The sequence below is a fragment of the Phyllosticta citribraziliensis genome (genome assembly GCF_038025025.1).
Source record: "Phyllosticta citribraziliensis strain CPC 17464 chromosome Unknown J3D65scaffold_15, whole genome shotgun sequence".
NCBI lineage: Eukaryota > Fungi > Ascomycota > Dothideomycetes > Botryosphaeriales > Phyllostictaceae > Phyllosticta > Phyllosticta citribraziliensis.
In genome coordinates this window covers 160,399-178,300 of record NW_027117352.1, presented here as the reverse complement: position 1 = coordinate 178,300, position 17,902 = coordinate 160,399, and the positions used below count along the sequence as shown (strand labels likewise).

Below are 17,902 nucleotides of genomic sequence, written 5' to 3'. Positions count from 1 at the left end.
CGCCTTCTGCTACCACCTGCGCCGAATACGACGTATCCGCTGCCCTTACAACGTCATCTTAAGATTGTCCATTTTTGCGGCCGTGAAATTGCTGCCCGAAAAAATTATTGCCTCCTTCCGTTTTCGCCCAAGACTCCATGCAAAAGGGGACCGAAGCAAAAGGGGTCAACCCTGTCGTGCCGTCCAACGCTACTGCACCTGCCATCTCTCAACTTTTCCAAGACAACGGCTCTCGAGCACGCGCATGTCCTGACGACATGTCGCGTCTACGGAGCTCGGGGTAGCAAGAGCCGCAGGCGGTTGCAAGCTGAATACAGGCCCTCAAAATGGAAAATGTTAAAGTGAGTCGGTAGCTGCGGAGATGACGTGAGTGGAACAGCAGGTGTTTGCACCGCCACTCATCTGTCCCCGACACGACAAGGCTGCCTTTACAAGCTGGCAAAGTCGGGTAGTGATGAATGTCTGAGAGACTGTTGCCTTGGAGATGGTCCAAGTTGTGGATGTGTCTTCCTCGTTGCCGCGATTTCTGGAAGTCCGGCTACACTCGAGAATGGGGAGAAGATGGGGACGAAATTATTGGCAAGGATAACGAGATATATTCAGACATGTAGAAAGAATAGAGTTCAAAGTGAAGAGCTGAGATGAGACACTAGGAACGAGATTCGAAACGAAAAAAACAAAGAAAGTCATCGGCCGCAGTGGGACAGCCCCTATGAAGACAGCGGTCGCTCCATAGAGCATAGATAGGAGATCATCCTGTCATCGAATCAAATCTTGTCTCGGCAACGGTCTTGTACAGATGCTGTGAAACGGGCAGAGTTGGCTTGGGGAGTTGGTCCAGGAACGCATCGGTTGCTACATGTCGACGAGAATGAGGACCGCGGAGGCTGTGGACAGGTCGCAGCGCATCAGCAAGAATCATCAGAACCATCTCTCGCCAGGGAGAACGTCTTGCAAACCAACGATGGAATCTGGAAACGGGGCAGTGGTGTCGTGGATGAGTCTAGTTGCGAGGTGAGAGGAGCATGAGGACGAGGGCGAGGTGATTCGACGCGTTCGCGTACCTGACGTGTTGCGGGCCGTGCGCGCTTTCTCGACCAAGCGACCTACCTTGCGCCGACGGGACCTGGTAAACACTCTGGTCCGCCTCTCCTTCACCCAGGGTTGATCGCTCTGCTTGTTCCATCCTCTCCACGTTTTCCATCTTCAAAGGCGTGTAGCCCTACCGCGACAGATTTTCTTTCCCACCAAACCTTACTTACTGTTACCATCATGTCTGTCGTGTCGCTTCTGAACGTCAGCGTCTTGAACAACCCCGCGCCCTTTGACGCGAAATACGAGTTCGAGATTACTTTCGAGTGCGTTGAGTCGCTCAAGTCTGGTAAGAGGGCCCCGACAGATGCTACCTGCAACTCGCGCTGACTATTCCTCAGACCTCGAGTGGAAGTTGACCTACGTCGGCTCCGCTACTTCGTACGCATGCCTTATCCACACCGACCGAGTCCTCCCCATCCGCTAACAGTTCGATAGCTCCGACTACGACCAAGAGCTCGACTCTCTGCTTGTCGGACCTATTCCTGTCGGCGTCAACAAGTTTGTCTTCGAGGCCGACCCGCCAAACCTGCAAAGAATCCCCAACAATGAGATCCTGGGCGTCACCGTCATTCTCCTCAGCTGCAGCTACGACAAGCGCGAGTTTGTACGCGTCGGATACTACGTCAACAATGAATACATGGATGAAGCTCTGAATGTCGAGCCGCCCTCGAAGCCTGTCATCGAGAAGGTCCGCCGCAACATTCTCGCCGAGAAGCCTAGGGTCACTCGCTTTGCCATAAAATGGTAATAAAAATACCACCACTCTTGGACAAAACTAACAAGACGCTAGGGACTCTGACGAAACCGCGCCTGCAGAGTTCCCTCCGGACCAACCCGACGCCGACCTGCTTGACAACGACGAGGACGCGTACGCCGCTGGAGAGAACGAGGAGGAGCTTGAAGAGGAGGACGACGGCACCAAGGCCGAGGGCGACGACGAAGAAATGGGCGGCGCTGAAGACACTGCCGGCATGAACAACGACGATGCGGCATCCGACGCTGGCTCGGTGGACATTGAGGCCGAGAGCAGCGAAGACGAAGACGAAGATGAGATTGAAGGCGACGGAAACGCAGACGACGACATGGAAATGGATGACGATCACAAGGCCCAAGCTGTCGCGGCACAGCATTCAGACGTCATGGTTCATTAGGAGAGCCCGGATCCGTTGACCAGCCCGGGTCCGTTAACCAGAGCGCGCAAACGGAAGTTGGAAACGAAGACATGATGTTGGGAGACAAGGTATGATGGATGGGCTGCTTGGGAAGCATGGAGACGGTGCGCACGGCGTTTACGATTCCATTGAAAGAATACCATTACGAGTGTGGAGACAGACTAGCCATTGGAGAAATGGATGCGAGGAATCTTCCAAGCTCTTTAAGGTCGTGATGGTAGTTTGAGGGGGTTTTCGACAGGACGGCGCTTTTGAAAAGATCCGCTATCTAAGTGTTCGCGTTGGGAGTTCTATTCGTATTTTTACATGGCAAAATAAAATGATTGTTTTCCCTGCATGGCCTTACAAGGACCTTTGTTCTCATGCGGTGCCCGCTGTGGCCTGCCCTGCGCATGCCGGCGGGAGATGACGTTGGGCCCGCCCCGCGCCAGCGTCGCAACCGCATCGAGCACCGCTCCGAAACACTCCCAACGTCAACAACAACTTGGCCCATCATGTCACATTTTCTCAGGGGCAAGCAAGCCGGTATTGACAATGATCTCTCTGCAGGTCTGGCCCCGGACCTGTTCATGCTCGACGAGGTAAACCTCCATCCTGCCTGCTTTGCTTCTGCCTAACTCGCTGCACAGATCAACCGCTTCGGCATCAACTCGCAAATCGCCCAAATAGCCTACGACCCCGTGCAATCCCTCATCGCTGTCGGCACAAAGGATTCGCAGTTTGGCTGCGGTCAGATCTACGTCTTCGGCGAAGCGCGCGTGCGAGTCGTCTTCAAGCTGCCAACCAAGGCCTCCGTCGTTACCCTCCAATTCTGCGCCGACAAGATTGTCTGCTTAGACTCGAAGCATGACTTTTCAGTGTTTTCGCTGGAGACGAAGAATTTGCTGGCGTCGTTTTCGCCGCCAGGAAACGTAACCGCCCTACACACCGACCCAACGCTGGACTATGCATTCCTAGGCTTGCAGAACGGTAGGCTCTTGGCAAAAACAACCCAACCCTTGTGTTGATGTGGACAATAGGCGATGTCATGGCGTACGACCTTGATCGGGAATGCCTCGCACCTTTCAGAATACCCTATTTCTGGAAAGACTTTGAGCAAAGGGCACGACTATCGCCCGTCATTACGCTGAGTCTCCATCCCCGCGACGTGGGCAAGCTCCTGATTGGATACAACGAGGGTGCGGTGGTCTATACATTCAAGCAGAATGAAGTCCAGCGATACTTTCACTACCACTTGCCTGCTGGTGCTCCTGGTGGAGACTCGGACCCCGCGGCCGCCAAAATGGCAAGAAATCCAAGACTGACGCAGGCGGTTTGGCACCCAACTGGAACCTTTATCTTGACGGGGCACGAGGATGGCAGCATTGTAATTTGGGATCCCAAAGACGGCAAAGACCCCAAACAAAGCCGCATCATCATGGCGCGGACCTTGTCGGACACCAACGTCCACATTCCAGGTGGCGCGAGCACCGCAGGAACGTTTGCCCCGAGAGAACCGATCCTCAAAATAGCTTGGTGTGCAAATGGGCAGGATCCTGATAACACAGCCATTCTCATCGCTGGCGGTGCCTCTTCCGACTTACCAACCAAGGGCCTCACACTCTTAGAACTCGGGAGAACTCCCGTCTACAACACGACCCCTTGGCAGGCGCTTTCCAAACACTTTGAGGATCCCCAGCGCCAGCGAATTCTTCCTACTCCACCCAACGCTTCAGTCGTTGATTTTTGTTTGATACCCCGTGAGAGCCCTCACTTTGCTGGCGCTCACGACCCCATTGCCGTTCTTGCAACCCTCTCCTCTGGAGAGATCATTTCAATGAGCTTCCCGAGCGGCTTGCCAATTTCTCCCACGAACCAGCTCCATGTCTCCATGACTTTTGTCCACCCATTCGTCAACCAATTTACCCTCTCGCCAGTGGATCGGACCAGATGGCTCGGGATGGCCGAGCGCCGGTCTCGTGGCCCTGCCTTCGTTAAGGGTGGAATAGCGGCCAAGAAGCCCCTCAAGCGGTTTGAAAGCCGCAATGTTGTGACGACTGCGCATGCTGACGGCACAATTCGTCTCTGGGACGCCGGACACGGTGACGAGATTGAAAACGAAGCTGTTCTTCAAGCTGACTGCGCTCGTGCCGTTGGCAGGCAGGAAAATGTCGAAGTTTCGAAGCTTTCCCTTGCGGGAACCTCTGGCGAGCTTGCAGCTGGTCTGCGAAGTGGCGAATTAGTCATCTTCCGCTGGGGCTCCAATCCCCATATTGGCGTCGAGCCGCCACCCCCTGGCGAGAACGAGGTCAAGAAGTTGACCAATATTGTCAATCGGAGGGATCCTGCCCTGTCTCAAGGCCTGATGCCCTTTACGTTGTTGGACGACCAAAACGGACCTGTCACGGCAGTCAAACTGTCAGATGTCGGCTTCGTTGCTGCAGGTTTTGAAGGGGGAAGCTTGGTGGTGATGGATCTCAGGGGACCTGCCATCATATTCCACGCAAGCATGACAGACTTTATCAAGCAGGATAAGAGGTCTAGCTTCAGGAAGAGCAGCAGCAGCGCTCCAATGCAGCCAGAATTCCCGACATCAATCGAATTTAGCGTAAGTCGCCTCAGACTGTCGGAGAGGACGAAACACTGACCATGGTAGATTATGACTCTTGATAGCGACGACTACTCCAGCGTTCTCCTTCATGTCGGCACAAATCTTGGCCGTCTTGCAACCTTCAAGCTGCTGCCCGAGTCTGACGGCCGATACCGTGTCGACTTTTGTGGCGCTGTGGCCCTGGACGACCGCGTCATTCGCATAGCTCCCATCTCAGCCAACACTGGAGCTCCAGCATATGCAACGCCGCGCGCAATGGCCAATCTGAGAGAAGGCATCAAGGTCAATGGTGTCCTCGTTGCCGTGACCCAATCCGGCGCCCGCATCTTCAAACCCGCAAGCTCCAAGGGCGCATCCAAATCCTGGGATGAGTTCCTCTGCGACAGCGCCGCCATAACCCACCTCGCCGACCATGGCTACGCACTCGTTGGCCTCTTCGGCGACGGTTGTGTGCGCGCCTACACACTCCCGGCGCTCAAAGAAATCGCCTCTACCCCCATCGGGCACATCTTAGACGCGCGGCGCCTCAGCGACGCAACCATCACGTCGAGCGGCGACATACTAGGCTGGGTCGGCCCCGCCGAGCTCGCCCTCGTCAACGTCTGGGGCCAGGGCCTCCAGCTGACGGACAAGAACGACGACGCCCTCTTCAACCCCAACATGGCCGTGCCGCCGCGGCCCACCATCTCCAACCTGCAGTGGCTCTCGGGGACGCAGTACATCACACCCGCCGACATGGACCTGCTCATCTCCGGGCCCGACCGCCCGCCCTCGAAGCGCATGGTCGCCGAGATGCGCGCCGAGGAGCGCGCCCGCTACGACGCCGAGCGGCAGTCCAAAATCAGCGACGCGGAACGCGCGGCGGGCGCCGCGGGCGACGGGTCCTCCAGTGCCTCCGGCAATCAGGATGCCAGCTATTGGGCGCAGATGACCAAGGCCATCAATGAGCGGACGGAGCGGTTGGGCATCATGAGCGATAATATGGATCGCCTCGAGAATAATAGCGCTGGGTTTGCGAACGACGTGCAGAAGTTTGTGGCGAAGCAGAAGAGGGGCATGGTTATGGGGGCGATGAAGAGCAAGTTTGGGTTTTGAGGGGTTGTGGGTGGGGGTGTTGGTTTCGGTTTTTGATGGGGTGCCTTGCTCGGGGAATGAATGGAAGGATGGGGTGGGTGGGCTCTGTGAGATGATCAAAGGATTTATCTTTATCCATCACTTTCTTGCTCTTCTTCTGCTTGCTTCAAATCAGCCGTCCTATCCTGTCCGTCCTACCAGCCGAGTAAGCAGCATACATACACACATACATAACATCAAGACTTTAGCTCAGTGGCCGACTAGACAGGGAGGGCAACCGACAGCATGGAATCATTCCTCGCCGTTCGCTCCTCCTCTTCTTGACCGAGACCTCTCCACAATCCCGATCCCACACTCGCACTGCCTCACCTCGCCTCACCACAAGACAGCCAAGTAAACCATTCAACGCACATTCATTCGTTGACTCAATCCATCCATCCGTGCTCTATTTGTCCGTTGGATCGTCCTTTCATTTCATTCACTTCGCAAAACCCAGAAGAAAAATATCAATACCCTGTCTTGTCCTACCTGTCTGTCCTGTCTGACCCACTGTCTGCCTGTTTACTCGTCTGCCTGCTTGCCTGCCGGTATGATCCTAAGGCACCCAACCACGTCCCACAGCCATCAACCTGTCTGTGTCTGCGCTCGAAGCCTCCCCTGCACGCACGCACCTGTCTGTCTGCGCTCGAAGCCTCCCACCTGCGTGCATTTGCCGCATCTGAAGGACCGAAGGAATGCGCTGCTCCCAAGCACGCACTCAGGGTGCATGTGCAGGTGAGGAGTGGTGAGGTGAAGCGAGGTGCCATTTTGGTTTGCTGGAGCGACTCCACTTGATTCAAATCAACTCGGCTCAGTCCAGTCTAGTCCAGTCTAGTATGCTCGTATGTGTATGTACATACGAAGTATGGTCGGCCTGGCCTGGTCTGGGCTGGCCTGTCTCGAGCCAGCCAGACAGACAGACAGACGAGCAAGTCAGTCTGGCCGATCCGCATCCGCAGAAACCCTTCCTGGGTCAAGTCACCATACCAGCAGGTAACCATCCAGTCAGCCAGCAAGCAAGCAGCACCGTGCACCCACCCGCACATCAATTCACCCACTCCACCGCCGCCTCTTCGACCATGTCGATAAAAGAGCCATGCATCGAGCCAGAATCGCCTGTCCAATCAATCATCCAACATGATGACCTCGTGGCCCTTGCCTGGCCCCGGCCCACCCCCCGGCTGCTGCTGTTGCTGATGTGGCGGCGGCGGTCGCTGCTGCATGCTTCCCATGCTCTGCATGGGCGCCTGTGGCGCGCGCGGCGCCATGCCGCCTGGGGGAGGAGGCCGCTGCCCCTGGTGCTGGCCGTGCGGGCCGACGTGGTGCGGCTGCATTCCCGGTCCGGGCGGACGCTGGTGCAGTTGCGGTTGGTGGTGCGGCCCAGAATGATGTTGCTGTCCTTGAGGGGGTTGTTTCTGTTGGTGGTGCTGGTTGGACGGCGGTTGCTGTTGCTGGCGAGGTTTTGGCTGCGCCTGGGGCTGCGGCTGCGGCTGTGGCGGCTGGCCTCCAGGCGGCGGACGCTGCTGAAAACGCTTGACCACCTCGTCGAGCTTGATGATCGCGTCTTTGATGCCGTCCGACTCGGCGATGATGCCAGAGCGAATGCCTCTCCACCGGGGCACGCGCTGTTTGAGCATCTCCTTGATTGCCGCAGCGTATTCGGGGGCGCGGACGGGTTGCTGCTGCTGATTGTTGTTGGCATTGTTGTGATTGCTGGGAGTCGAGGAAAGGGGGTCGTGGAGATACCACTCGAGCACGTCATTGCGAGGTCGTAATCGTAAGTCAAAGTTCGTAGGCGGGTTTTCGTAGCTGATGCGGTACCAGAGCAAGTCTCGATTGTGGACAATCGGGTGAGGATATGAAGGTGCACTTGATTGGATGGCGTCAAAAGCTTGCATGACAGGCAGGGTGAGGAGGAGGTTGCGCATGAAATAGCCAAAGCCCGTGTTGGGGTCGTTCAGCGCACGCCGCAAGAGCCCTAAGATACGCCTGTGCGGGTTTTTCGAATCCAGGACGAGCTGTGTTGGTTCGCCTTCGGGGAAATGAATATCGACTTTGAATTTTCCACCGTAGCGAACCACCATCCGCGAGAGGCCAAGATGCTCGAAGCGGAGGCTGTGGGTTTTGATGACATCCATGTAGCTGCCTACACGCTCGATGCGCTTGAGGCGGCTCATGACGCTGTGCATGAATGGTTGTCCAAGCTCAGTTTGCAGCGTAATCGTAAAGGTGCCGTCGCTGTTGAACGTGACATCGTCGCCTTGGGCAGAAGCCAACTCGACGTCGGGCTGGCGTTGAGCCATGCGGCCCTCGATGAGAAGAATGATACGACGACTCTTTCTCTCGAAGCCGCAGTGGGAAAATTTGAGAATGCTGTGAGCCCAGGCGCCGTCGGTTCCTCTGTCTCCAGCAAGGGGACCGACCTCGAGGAAGAGTACGGGGGCATTCGAGGGCCGCTCTGGGAGTTGCGGCTGACACCGCTTTTCTGATCGTAGAGCGTAGTGGACGTTGATTCGGGAGAGCTCTTTCATTGCAACGGCATAGGTCGCTTCGGACACAGTCAAGCGTTCCAGCGCTTGGAGGAAATCTTGTGAGACGGGTCTCTTCCGCCTGTTGTGCAAGCCTAATATCGACATCGAACTGTGAATTCTGCTTGCCACTTTGTTGTCGTCACTAGTAATGTTAGTGTTAAAGACGGTCCTGAGTCGGCGTCACTTACAGTTCAAAGAGCCACCAGCTCTCGCCAGTCAAATCGATAGTCAAACCAATGACCCAATTCGACTTCCATCCATTGCCACGGTAGAAGCTTTGAGCAACGACCTTTTGTCCCACATTTTCCGCCGTGGTCTCACGCTTGATGTTGACATTCCGTATGCGGACCCAACCAGCATTTTCCGCTTGCTTGTCAATACGTAACTTGAGGTCCGTGCAGATCAGTGTCTCTGTTCTCGAGGCCACGTCGGTAAGCAAGTCCTTTGAGTTGATTTCATGTTCGGCTTGAGTTGACCGGGCCGTTGATGGCTGGAATGATAGCCGGCCAGAGAGTGGATCTATCCTGACTTCGGTTGAGCGGGACAAGCTTCCTGGCTTCACCGCAAGACAGCAGTCTGTTGGCTCTTGATCCGAAGTCTCCAGGCCCACGGAGAGTCCCGAGGCCCCAGGGACCAAGTCATACAAGTGGTCTCGGGTCGACTCGAAAATGAAATTGATGTGAAGGGCGACGATGGCTTTTAATATGCTCTCAAGAGAGAGAGAGGTCCAGTCCACTTTGATGGGGATATGCTCGACAGGCGTGCCTTTACGCACCCATTTGAGAGATATTTCCGGGGGATTTGGGCCACGCCAGGAGACCTTGCCGTCTTTGGGCCTTCCGCTGGATACTCCAATCTCGATCCAGCTTTTCGCACCAGGGGTATCTATCCAATACTGCACAATCAAAGACCGGTGGATTTGCTTCACGTAAAGAGCACCAGCCCACGCCGTGGCCGCCAATTCATCTGCTTGCGCCTTCAAAGTCGTTATCTTGTGCGTGAGCACGAAACCGTGGAGCCAGTTGTAGCAGCCAGCAAGCCCGGAACTGGCGAGGACGCGATTGGCCTCCGGTTCAATGTATTCTCGAAAAAGATCGTCGGAAACGTCCGGCTTGGGAGAGAAAAGAAATCTGACATCAACAATGAAAAAGGGCGTAGACGGGTCCTCGTCTGCTATGGAAACGTCCAGTTCGAATTCCGAAGGAACAACAAATGTCGCTCGCCCATGGGCTATGGTCCAGTCTTGCAATTGGCGGGGTAATTCTTCATGCAAATTGATGCGGATGGAGAGGAGCGCATTCACGTTCGCAACAGTCTTGAGCATTTGCTGCGGACTTGGAGGCTCAGAGGGCACGTAGCCCAGCTATTCCGGTTAGCTCTGTGCGTGGATTGGATGTAACAGCAGAACGTACATCTGGCATGGCCGCTACTTTACCAGTGCTCAAAACCTCGAGCGCAGTCTTGAGGTCCGGGGATGGGTCCATTGCTCTCTGCATGTTGAGTTTGAGGTGGCCGATCCACGTTGCAGCATCGTCGTAGGATCTTTCTTGTTCAGAGAGCCACATGTTGAGCTCAATCAAGCGAGTGACGTCGTCTGCTCTTCTGCCCCATTTGGAGAGAACCAACAGCTTGACAAACTTTTCCCTCTCCTCCCAAGCCCAGTCGAGCAGCATCCTCTTCCTGGCGTCGCTGGTAGCGGGCGGGGTTGCGTCGCCGTTGGGCAAGTGACCGTTGACTCCGTTGGTCAGAGCTTGCGCCGGGCTGATTTGAAGATTTGACATTTTTTCAAGCAGGTCGCCGAGCGTGTTGTTGGTCTCCTGCGCGACGCGCCCGAGGAGCCTGCCAAAGGGCAAGTAGCACTCCTCGAGCTTGGGCAGTTCGGGCGGAGGTTGCGACATGTCGAGAGGCGGCGATCGAGACGACGATGGTGCGCCGTTGGTGGCATGACTTGGATTCATATCCGAGGGACTGTCGAATTGAGAGAGTGGGATTTGGCCGTTGACCTTGGTTGGGACGTCATCTTTCTTGCTCATTGCGGCGCCGTGCAGGCCATTGCGATCCATGGAGACAATTCCAGGCATGCTCTCCCCCTTCACGCCGTCGTCGCCGTCGCCGGACTTCCCCAGCGCCCCCGCGAGCGCGTCCTCGTCCTTGTGCCCGGCCAACGGTATCTTGAATGATTAGGGGAGGCGGTGGGACAGGGTCGCGGCGAGGATGGCGGGCTGAGAGAAGAGAGGAGGGGTCGTGGATGGGTTCCAAACGGCGGGCGGGATGACGGCGCAAAGGCGCGGCGGAGGGCGGTGGGCTGGCGGGCGCAACGGGCAAGGCAAGACGAGGGTGCGATGAGGCGGTTCGGGCGGAGCGCGGGCGGCGGAGGGCGCGAAGTGTTTGGCTCGGGCGGCGGTGGTGGTTGAGTAGAGCTGGGGTGGGTTTGTTTGATGGCGAGAGTGAGAGTGAGAGTGAGAGGGTGGAGTGGAGTGGAGTGGAGTGGTGGTCGGGCAAGGTACTGTAGGGTAGGGAAGGGTAGGGTAGGGCAAGGTAGTGGGTGCAGCGCAGATTGGAGCGGCGCGGCGCGGTCGGTCGGCGGCAGTGATGTCGTGGTGCCCGCATCTGGACGGCTGCCAAGGCCACGCCACCGACGCTGTAGGTGCGTGTAGTTGTTCTCTATAGGCATGTACCTATTGTACCTATAGTTATACATTCTCTCGCTCCATGTCCATGTCCATGTCCTTGTCCTTGTCCCATCATGGCCGTTGGGCCCGCCCTCTCGACAAGTTCCTTGTGATACGGCCATGATGACCTCGTGCGCTGCTGAAACCAGGACGGCGGCAGATCAGCGTTTGATGCAGGTCCCATCCTCCGCCGTCGGTTTGCCTGGTTGCGTTTCCACCTCACCACGGTCGTGGTTTGCTCTAGGGTAGAGCGTTGCAGATGAGCTGCATGTCTATGCAAACCCACCAGTCTCGTCGATGCAACTCCCCAGCAGGAAAACACCCCAAGGCCCGACGTCGACCGCGCGCAGCGCAACTCCATCTCTCACGATGGCATTGCGCGTCCATGTGCATCAGGGCAGCCAAGTGTCGGCTGAGGCTATCCAGCTCGGCCGGCTTTTGGCCGCCGTCACCTGGCGGGAGCAGGGAACATAGGCCGCTGGCCGTTGCTGGCTCGATCACGCGCCTGTCTATCGCCAGATGCTCCACTTCTCGAGTCCTCGGTTCCTCTGCTGTCTTTCTCTCTGTACTTTTTTCCACTTCGTTGTCGACATGGACGCGTGAAGAGGCCGATTGTTGTTTGGACAAAGCCCCTGTCCCTCCCTCCCCCGCCCCTCGCACGTACCCACCAACCCCAGCTTGCGCTCCGTCATGGTGCCGCGCAAACCACCACCGCCACCAGCTGATCCTCCATCAACACCACCTCGCCCTTCGCTGCCGCCGCGACAGTCGTCCACCTTCTCAAAGCTCTCCTTCCACTCTTCCTACAGCGCCGACGATGAGCAATCTGTAATCTACGACTCTTCCATCATGGGCCCCGACTCCGAGCCCGCCCTCCCACCCGCCGCCCCGCTCTACCCTGGCGAAGATACGACGCCTACCTCGAGGCGCGAGCTGTTTGGCTTCTATGTCTATGGATGGGCCGCCGAGGTACGCCTCTTGAATGTACAAGTCAACCCGAAAAACCAGTCGCTGATCTTGTCCGCAAGGTCTTTGTCGTCTGTGGTGTTGGTAAGCCCTCGACCGCTACGCTACATCTTGGTTCTGGGAAATACTGGTCCGCGCACAAGCCTTTTTCCATGCGGAGAACGGCACGTAGCTCCGTCAAACGGCGCTGAGCTCGACACGCCCATTTCCCAGATCTCGACTTTGACATGGCCGTTCTGGCTAGGCTGACCACATTGCTCAAGGCTCCTTCATCCCCATAACTCTTGAGCAGCTTGCGCGAGAGGTGGGTGTGTTGCATTCAGACAAGACGACGCCATGCAGGTCTTCATTCGACGTTCCGGCCCCCCAGCCACATGGCTTGCTCTCGAAACCGCCCTCCCCAGACACGGTGCAATGTGTTGTCTACGTCCTCGGGGTTGAGATCAACACTGCCAGCTTTGCCATGTACACGTTCTCCATCAGCGTCCTCGTACAGGCACTGTTGATCATATCCATGTCCGGCGCCGCAGACCACGGCCAATATCGCAAGACCCTGCTCGTCACTTTTGCAGCAATTGGCTCGGTTGCTACCATGCTGTTCCTGCCCGTTACTCCTCCAGTATTCCTTCTTGGGGCACTGCTGGCCATAATCGCTAATACCGCGTACGGCGCATCCAACGTGTTGCTCAACTCCTTTCTCCCCCTGCTCGTCCGCAATCATCCTACGGTCCGGCCGTATGAAGACTACGAAGACGACGACGAATATAGTTCTTCAGCGGAGGGCGCAATCGTGGACGAGGCGGACGACGAGGGAACTCCTTACCATAGTAGACCAGACTCGAGGACGGGCTTGTTGCGCAGATCATCGACGGCAGATTTCACAATGCCACTGGCAAAATCGCCAGCCGTAAGTCTTGGGGTTTTGCGCTGTCGAAGCGGTATCTTGGCTAATCTGAAAACCAACAGACACCATCTCAAGAATTGGCCCTCTCTTCCAAAATAAGCTCATACGGCATCGGCATAGGCTACATCGCCGCCCTTCTTGTTCAAGCGTTTGCCATCTTTCTTGTTATTACAGTCAACAAAAGCTCCACCAATTTTTCTCTCCGCCTAGTGCTGTTTGTTGTTGGCGCGTGGTGGTTCATCTTCACCATCCCAGCTTCGTACTGGCTCAAGTCAAGGCCCGGACCGCCCTTACAAGCCAATCACGGCGGCAAGAGTCGGACCTGGCTTGCCTACTTTGCTTACTCGTGGAAATCTCTTGGAAGGACAGTAATGCACGCCCGCAAGCTGAAGGATGTTCTCCTTTTCCTGGCCGGCTGGTTTCTTCTTAGCGATGCCATTGCGACAGTCAGCGGCACGGCGGTGCTTTTTGCCAAGACGTCGTTGAACATGAAGCCGGCCGCCGTTGCCCTCATCAACGTCGTCGTCACGATATCTGGTATTGTCGGCGCTTTCTCGTGGAGTCGACTTTCCGTAATGATGGGGCTCAAGCCAGCACACACGATTCTCGTGTGCATCTGTCTCTTTGAAATCATCCCCATCTACGGTCTTCTCGGCTTCATACCAGCCATACGCAAACTCGGAGTCTTTGGACTACAGCAACCTTGGGAAATGTACCCGCTTGGGGCCGTCTTTGGATTTGTGCTTGGGGGGCTGTCAAGCTACTGCCGCAGCCTATACGGCGAGCTGATTCCTCCCGGTTTCGAAGCTGCCTTCTACGCGCTTTACGCAATCACAGACAAGGGCAGCAGCATATTTGGCCCCGCGGTGGTGGGGGCGATTACTGATAGAACGGGGGAGATTCGTCCGGTACGTCAAAGAATCATGAGGCGCAGTCGTAATAGCTAACGCCAGCAGGCATTTTGGTTCCTCGCGGCTCTGGTGGGGTTGCCATTTCCGATACTGTGGTCAGTCGACGTCGAACGGGGCCGCGCAGACGGCGAGGCCTTGTCACGGGCACTGAATGAGACGAGGGGAAAGGAGCCGGACCATGTGAGAGGGACGAGCAACGTCGCATCGCCTGCGGCGGGAGAGGCGGAAGCGCAGCCGCTGCTAGGCGAAGGTGTCGAAAGGCGGTGAGATAGAGGCTAGAGTAGACTGGAGGGAGCTGTCAAATAGATGATGCAGGTCCCATGTGCCGTCACCGAGGTGCGTTTGTGTTTCACGTGCGGGCGCTAGGTTGGTTGGAGTGGGTTGGGGGCGTTGGCAAAGTGTTTGGTGGAGCGTGAGTTTGGTCAGGCAAGACGAGATCGAAGACATTGGAAGCCGTGAAGCGACATTTGAGTGGCAGGCAGGGCGATAAGGTACAAGAGGCCAAACGGTGGCTTCATTTCCCGGGAGTGACGAAGGTTACCCATGGGTGATTATATAAGCAGCGGCCCTGTCACTGCCTGTCCGCAGTCTCCACCCACCGGACGGCAACGCACATGGACCCCTCAGGGCCCAAGCTCCCAAACGCCAAGGAAGCTGCCCGTACCGTGCGAAAGGCCAGCTTGCCTCTGCCCCGGACTTTTAACTACCGCTGCCCCATCTCCCGTCACCCAGAGAGTCTCATCTGAACCGGCGTGTGGGCCCCATTGTCGACATCTCTCCTCCAGGTTCAATCCATCACTATGCGCAACTTCCGCACCGCTCTCTACGGCCTCGTTGGCGCCGCTGCCCTCGCCTCGGCTTCCGACGTTCATGAGCTCACCAAGGACACCTTCAACGAGTTTGTCTCGGACAATGAACTTGTCCTCGCCGAGTGTAGGTTCCTCCTCTGCTACCATGTACAGTTGTCACTCTAACGGCCCTAGTCTTTGCTCCCTGGTGCGGCCATTGCAAGGCCCTCGCCCCCGAATATGAGGAGGCCGCCACCCAACTGAAGGAGAAGAACATCAAGCTGGCCAAGGTCGATTGCACAGCACACGGCGAGCTCTGCTCCGACCACGGTGTTGAGGGCTACCCGACCCTCAAGGTCTTCCGCGGGCTCGAGAACATTTCTCCCTACCAAGGACAACGGAAAGCCGATGCGTGAGTTGACTCGCAAAATTGTCCGACATACGACAATTGCTTACAAATATGGTAGCATCATTTCCTACATGACCAAGCAGTCCATGCCTGCCGTGTCTACCCTCTCCAAGGACACCATCACCGACTTCAAGACGGCAGACAAGGTCGTACTGGTGGCTTTCTTCGACAAGGACGACAAGGCAACGAACGAGACTTTCTCTGATGTCGCGAAGAACCTTCGTGACGAGTACCTCTTTGGCGCCACCAACGACGTCGATGTCGCCAAGGCCGAGGGTGTCAAGCAGCCCGCCATTGTGGTATACAAGTCATTCGACGATGGCAAGGATATTTACAAGGAGAAGAAGATTGAGAAGGAGGCACTTCAAAAGTTCATCAAGGCCGCCGCCACGCCGCTTGTTGGCGAGGTTGGTCCTGAGACTTACACTGGTTACATGACCGTAAGTCTTGACCCCAAATTGGTACAAGTGCGTGCTGACGATTGCAGTCTGGTCTGCCTCTTGCCTACATCTTTGCCGAGACTCCCGAGGAGCGCGAGAAGCTCGCCAAGGAGCTTAAGCCTATTGCTGAGAAGCACAAGGGCGCCATCAACTTTGCCACCATTGACGCAAAGACGTTTGGCCAACACGGTGCCAACCTTAACCTTGAGGTCGGCAAGTGGCCCGCCTTTGCCATCCAAGACACTGTCAAGAACCAAAAATTCCCTCTTGACCAAGAGGAGAAGCTCACGGTTAAGACGGTCGGCAAGTACGTCGACGACTTCGCTGCCGGCAAGGTCAAGCCCAGCATCAAGTCGGAGCCTACTCCCGAGTCCCAGGACAGTCCCGTCCACGTCGTTGTTGCCAACACGTACGAGCAAGATGTCATTGAGAACGACCAGGACGTCCTGCTCGAATTCTACGCCCCTTGGTGCGGTCACTGCAAGGCGTAAGTTTTCTCTTGGCCCCCTTTTTTCCTCCACCACAAAGCTAACCCCCACGCAGTCTCGCCCCCAAGTACGAAGAACTTGGATCGCTTTACCAGAAGGGCGACTTCGCCAAGAAGGTCAAGATCGCCAAGATCGACGCAACGGCCAACGACGTGCCCGACGAGATTGCCGGCTTCCCAACCATCAAGCTGTACCGCGCGGGCAAGAAGACGGAGCCCGTCGAGTACAGCGGGTCGCGGTCGGTCGAGGACCTGGCCAAGTTCATCGCCGAGCAGGGCACGCACGGCGTCGACGCGTACACGGCGCCCAAGGTCGACGACGAGAAGGACGACCAGAAGCCCATGCAGGCGCCGGCGGCGTCGGAGAAGGTCGACGAGGCCAAGGACAAGGTCAAGGACTCGGTCAAGGACAAGGTCAAGGGCGCGGCGGAGAAGGCCAAGGAGGTCGTCATGGACGGCGACGAGGGCGTCGAGGGCCACGACGAGTTGTAAAATGCTTGCTCTACTCTACGTCTTCTCTTTTCTTGATTATTCCCTCTGCAGGTCTTTCTTGCTTCCCTTTTCTCCGTCTTTTCTTTTTTCCCTCCCCAGTGTTACGCGATGATGCGAAGCGATGGTACAACCGCTGATTGGTTGGGTGGGTGGGTGGGTTGGTTGGTCGTTTGTTTGTTTGGGCTCCGGTACGGTATGGGTAAGTAGGTAGATTACCTTCGGTAGGTATGGTATGGTATGGTACGATACGGGTAGAGAGAAAACTTGGTTTGATCCTGTTCCATTGCCTTGCTGTCTTCCAGCAATGTCTCGCGTGCGTGTGCCTCTGCTGCTCAGGTCGGTGGTCATTCTTCTCCCATCGCCACTGCATGAGGGAAGATTGAAGGCAGGCAGGCAGGCAGGCAGGCATGTATACACGTCTGTCCCCTACGCAAACCAAGGATATCGCGGCCGTCTGCTTTACATCTGTCGTAACGTCAGATAGTAGTCACACAGGAGTACACCGGGACATCTCTCCAAGGCCAAGATGGAAGCTTCACTGAGCTACCTATGTACCTCCTTCCCTCCCTTCTCCCTCCCCCTCCTGATCTAGCACGCCGACTACGGTAGGGAATCTTCAAAGCATGGTACCAGTACTTCATGCACCGTAGCAGCAGTATTGGTAGTGGTAGTGGTGGTAGTGATGTGGCAAGCCACTCCGCGACATCGTTCCAAGAATCCACATTTATTGCATTCGCTTATCTATACTCTGTTCTGTTCTGTTCTCCTATTCAGCAAAAGTCTGTTCTGTAAAGTTCTGCTCTTCAAACGTCTGCTCTGCTGTGCCGTGCTCTGTTCAATTCCCTCCCTAAGCCACCACCGCCGCCGCCGCTACCACCACCTATGCCAATGCCGAAAAACAAAAGGGTTGTTGAGCAGGTATACTAATGTGGTAGTTTGCTGCAAGCATGTAAGGAGGAAGGAGAAGAAGAAGAGGGAGAAAAAACGGCAAGTCGGTATTTCTTTTCTGGCGCACTGTTAACGATTCCATCGACAACGCTCCGCACTACACCACTGCGTCAACACCTCTTCGCCGGCCCCCTTTTCACCGCCATCAACACCACTGCCACCTCTCAACCTTCTAAACAGAACATATTTCTCAGAAATCCAAGAGCTCTTGTCTCAAGACGATCGCTCACTCGCTCACAAACCGCAGCAACAACGACGACAACAACAACAAGAACAACAACACCCGCACTAGTGCAGCCCTACGAGTTTATGATGATGGAGAGAAAAAAGGAAAAGATGAAGGGGTGGAGAGAAATGTGAAAATGAGAAAGAAAAGGCAAGATG

The 17,902-nt window shown here is 56.1% G+C and overlaps 5 protein-coding genes across 5 annotated transcripts; 4 read left to right on the top strand and 1 right to left on the bottom strand.

Annotated features, from left to right (window-relative positions):
• The first annotated feature begins 1,127 nt into the window (after positions 1–1,127).
• J3D65DRAFT_641290 (ASF1 like histone chaperone-domain-containing protein) lies at positions 1,128–2,597 on the top strand. Its single transcript, XM_066801877.1, has 4 exons — positions 1,128–1,381; positions 1,434–1,473; positions 1,531–1,839; positions 1,886–2,597. Exons 1-4 carry the CDS (start codon positions 1,273–1,275, stop codon positions 2,244–2,246), a joined length of 819 nt encoding a protein of 272 aa, XP_066650179.1. The 5' UTR covers positions 1,128–1,272; the 3' UTR covers positions 2,247–2,597.
• A 121-nt stretch (positions 2,598–2,718) lies between these two features.
• Positions 2,719–5,995, top strand: J3D65DRAFT_641287 (lethal giant larvae like, C-terminal-domain-containing protein). Its single transcript, XM_066801876.1, has 4 exons — positions 2,719–2,848; positions 2,897–3,236; positions 3,287–4,854; positions 4,903–5,995. The coding sequence occupies exons 1-4, from the start codon at positions 2,762–2,764 to the stop codon at positions 5,950–5,952; spliced, it is 3,045 nt and encodes a 1,014-aa protein (XP_066650178.1). The 5' UTR covers positions 2,719–2,761; the 3' UTR covers positions 5,953–5,995.
• A 1,099-nt stretch (positions 5,996–7,094) lies between these two features.
• J3D65DRAFT_562032 (mediator complex subunit MED14-domain-containing protein) lies at positions 7,095–10,459 on the bottom strand (the record flags this gene model as incomplete). Its single annotated transcript, XM_066797543.1, has 3 exons — positions 7,095–8,643; positions 8,690–9,864; positions 9,914–10,459. The coding sequence occupies 3 exons, from the start codon at positions 10,457–10,459 to the stop codon at positions 7,095–7,097; spliced, it is 3,270 nt and encodes a 1,089-aa protein (XP_066650177.1).
• A 1,404-nt stretch (positions 10,460–11,863) lies between these two features.
• Positions 11,864–14,692, top strand: J3D65DRAFT_688411 (autophagy-related protein 22-2; the record flags this gene model as incomplete). The annotated part of the gene is made up of 4 exons (XM_066803866.1): positions 11,864–12,223; positions 12,384–13,046; positions 13,106–13,951; positions 14,000–14,692. The coding sequence occupies 4 exons, from the start codon at positions 11,864–11,866 to the stop codon at positions 14,219–14,221; spliced, it is 2,091 nt and encodes a 696-aa protein (XP_066650176.1). The 3' UTR covers positions 14,222–14,692.
• On the top strand, positions 14,525–16,727 carry J3D65DRAFT_641275 (prolyl 4-hydroxylase, beta polypeptide). The gene is made up of 5 exons (XM_066801875.1): positions 14,525–14,887; positions 14,938–15,154; positions 15,210–15,591; positions 15,639–16,078; positions 16,135–16,727. Exons 1-5 carry the CDS (start codon positions 14,755–14,757, stop codon positions 16,568–16,570), a joined length of 1,608 nt encoding a protein of 535 aa, XP_066650175.1. The 5' UTR covers positions 14,525–14,754; the 3' UTR covers positions 16,571–16,727.
• Positions 16,728–17,902: the final 1,175 nt, after the last annotated feature.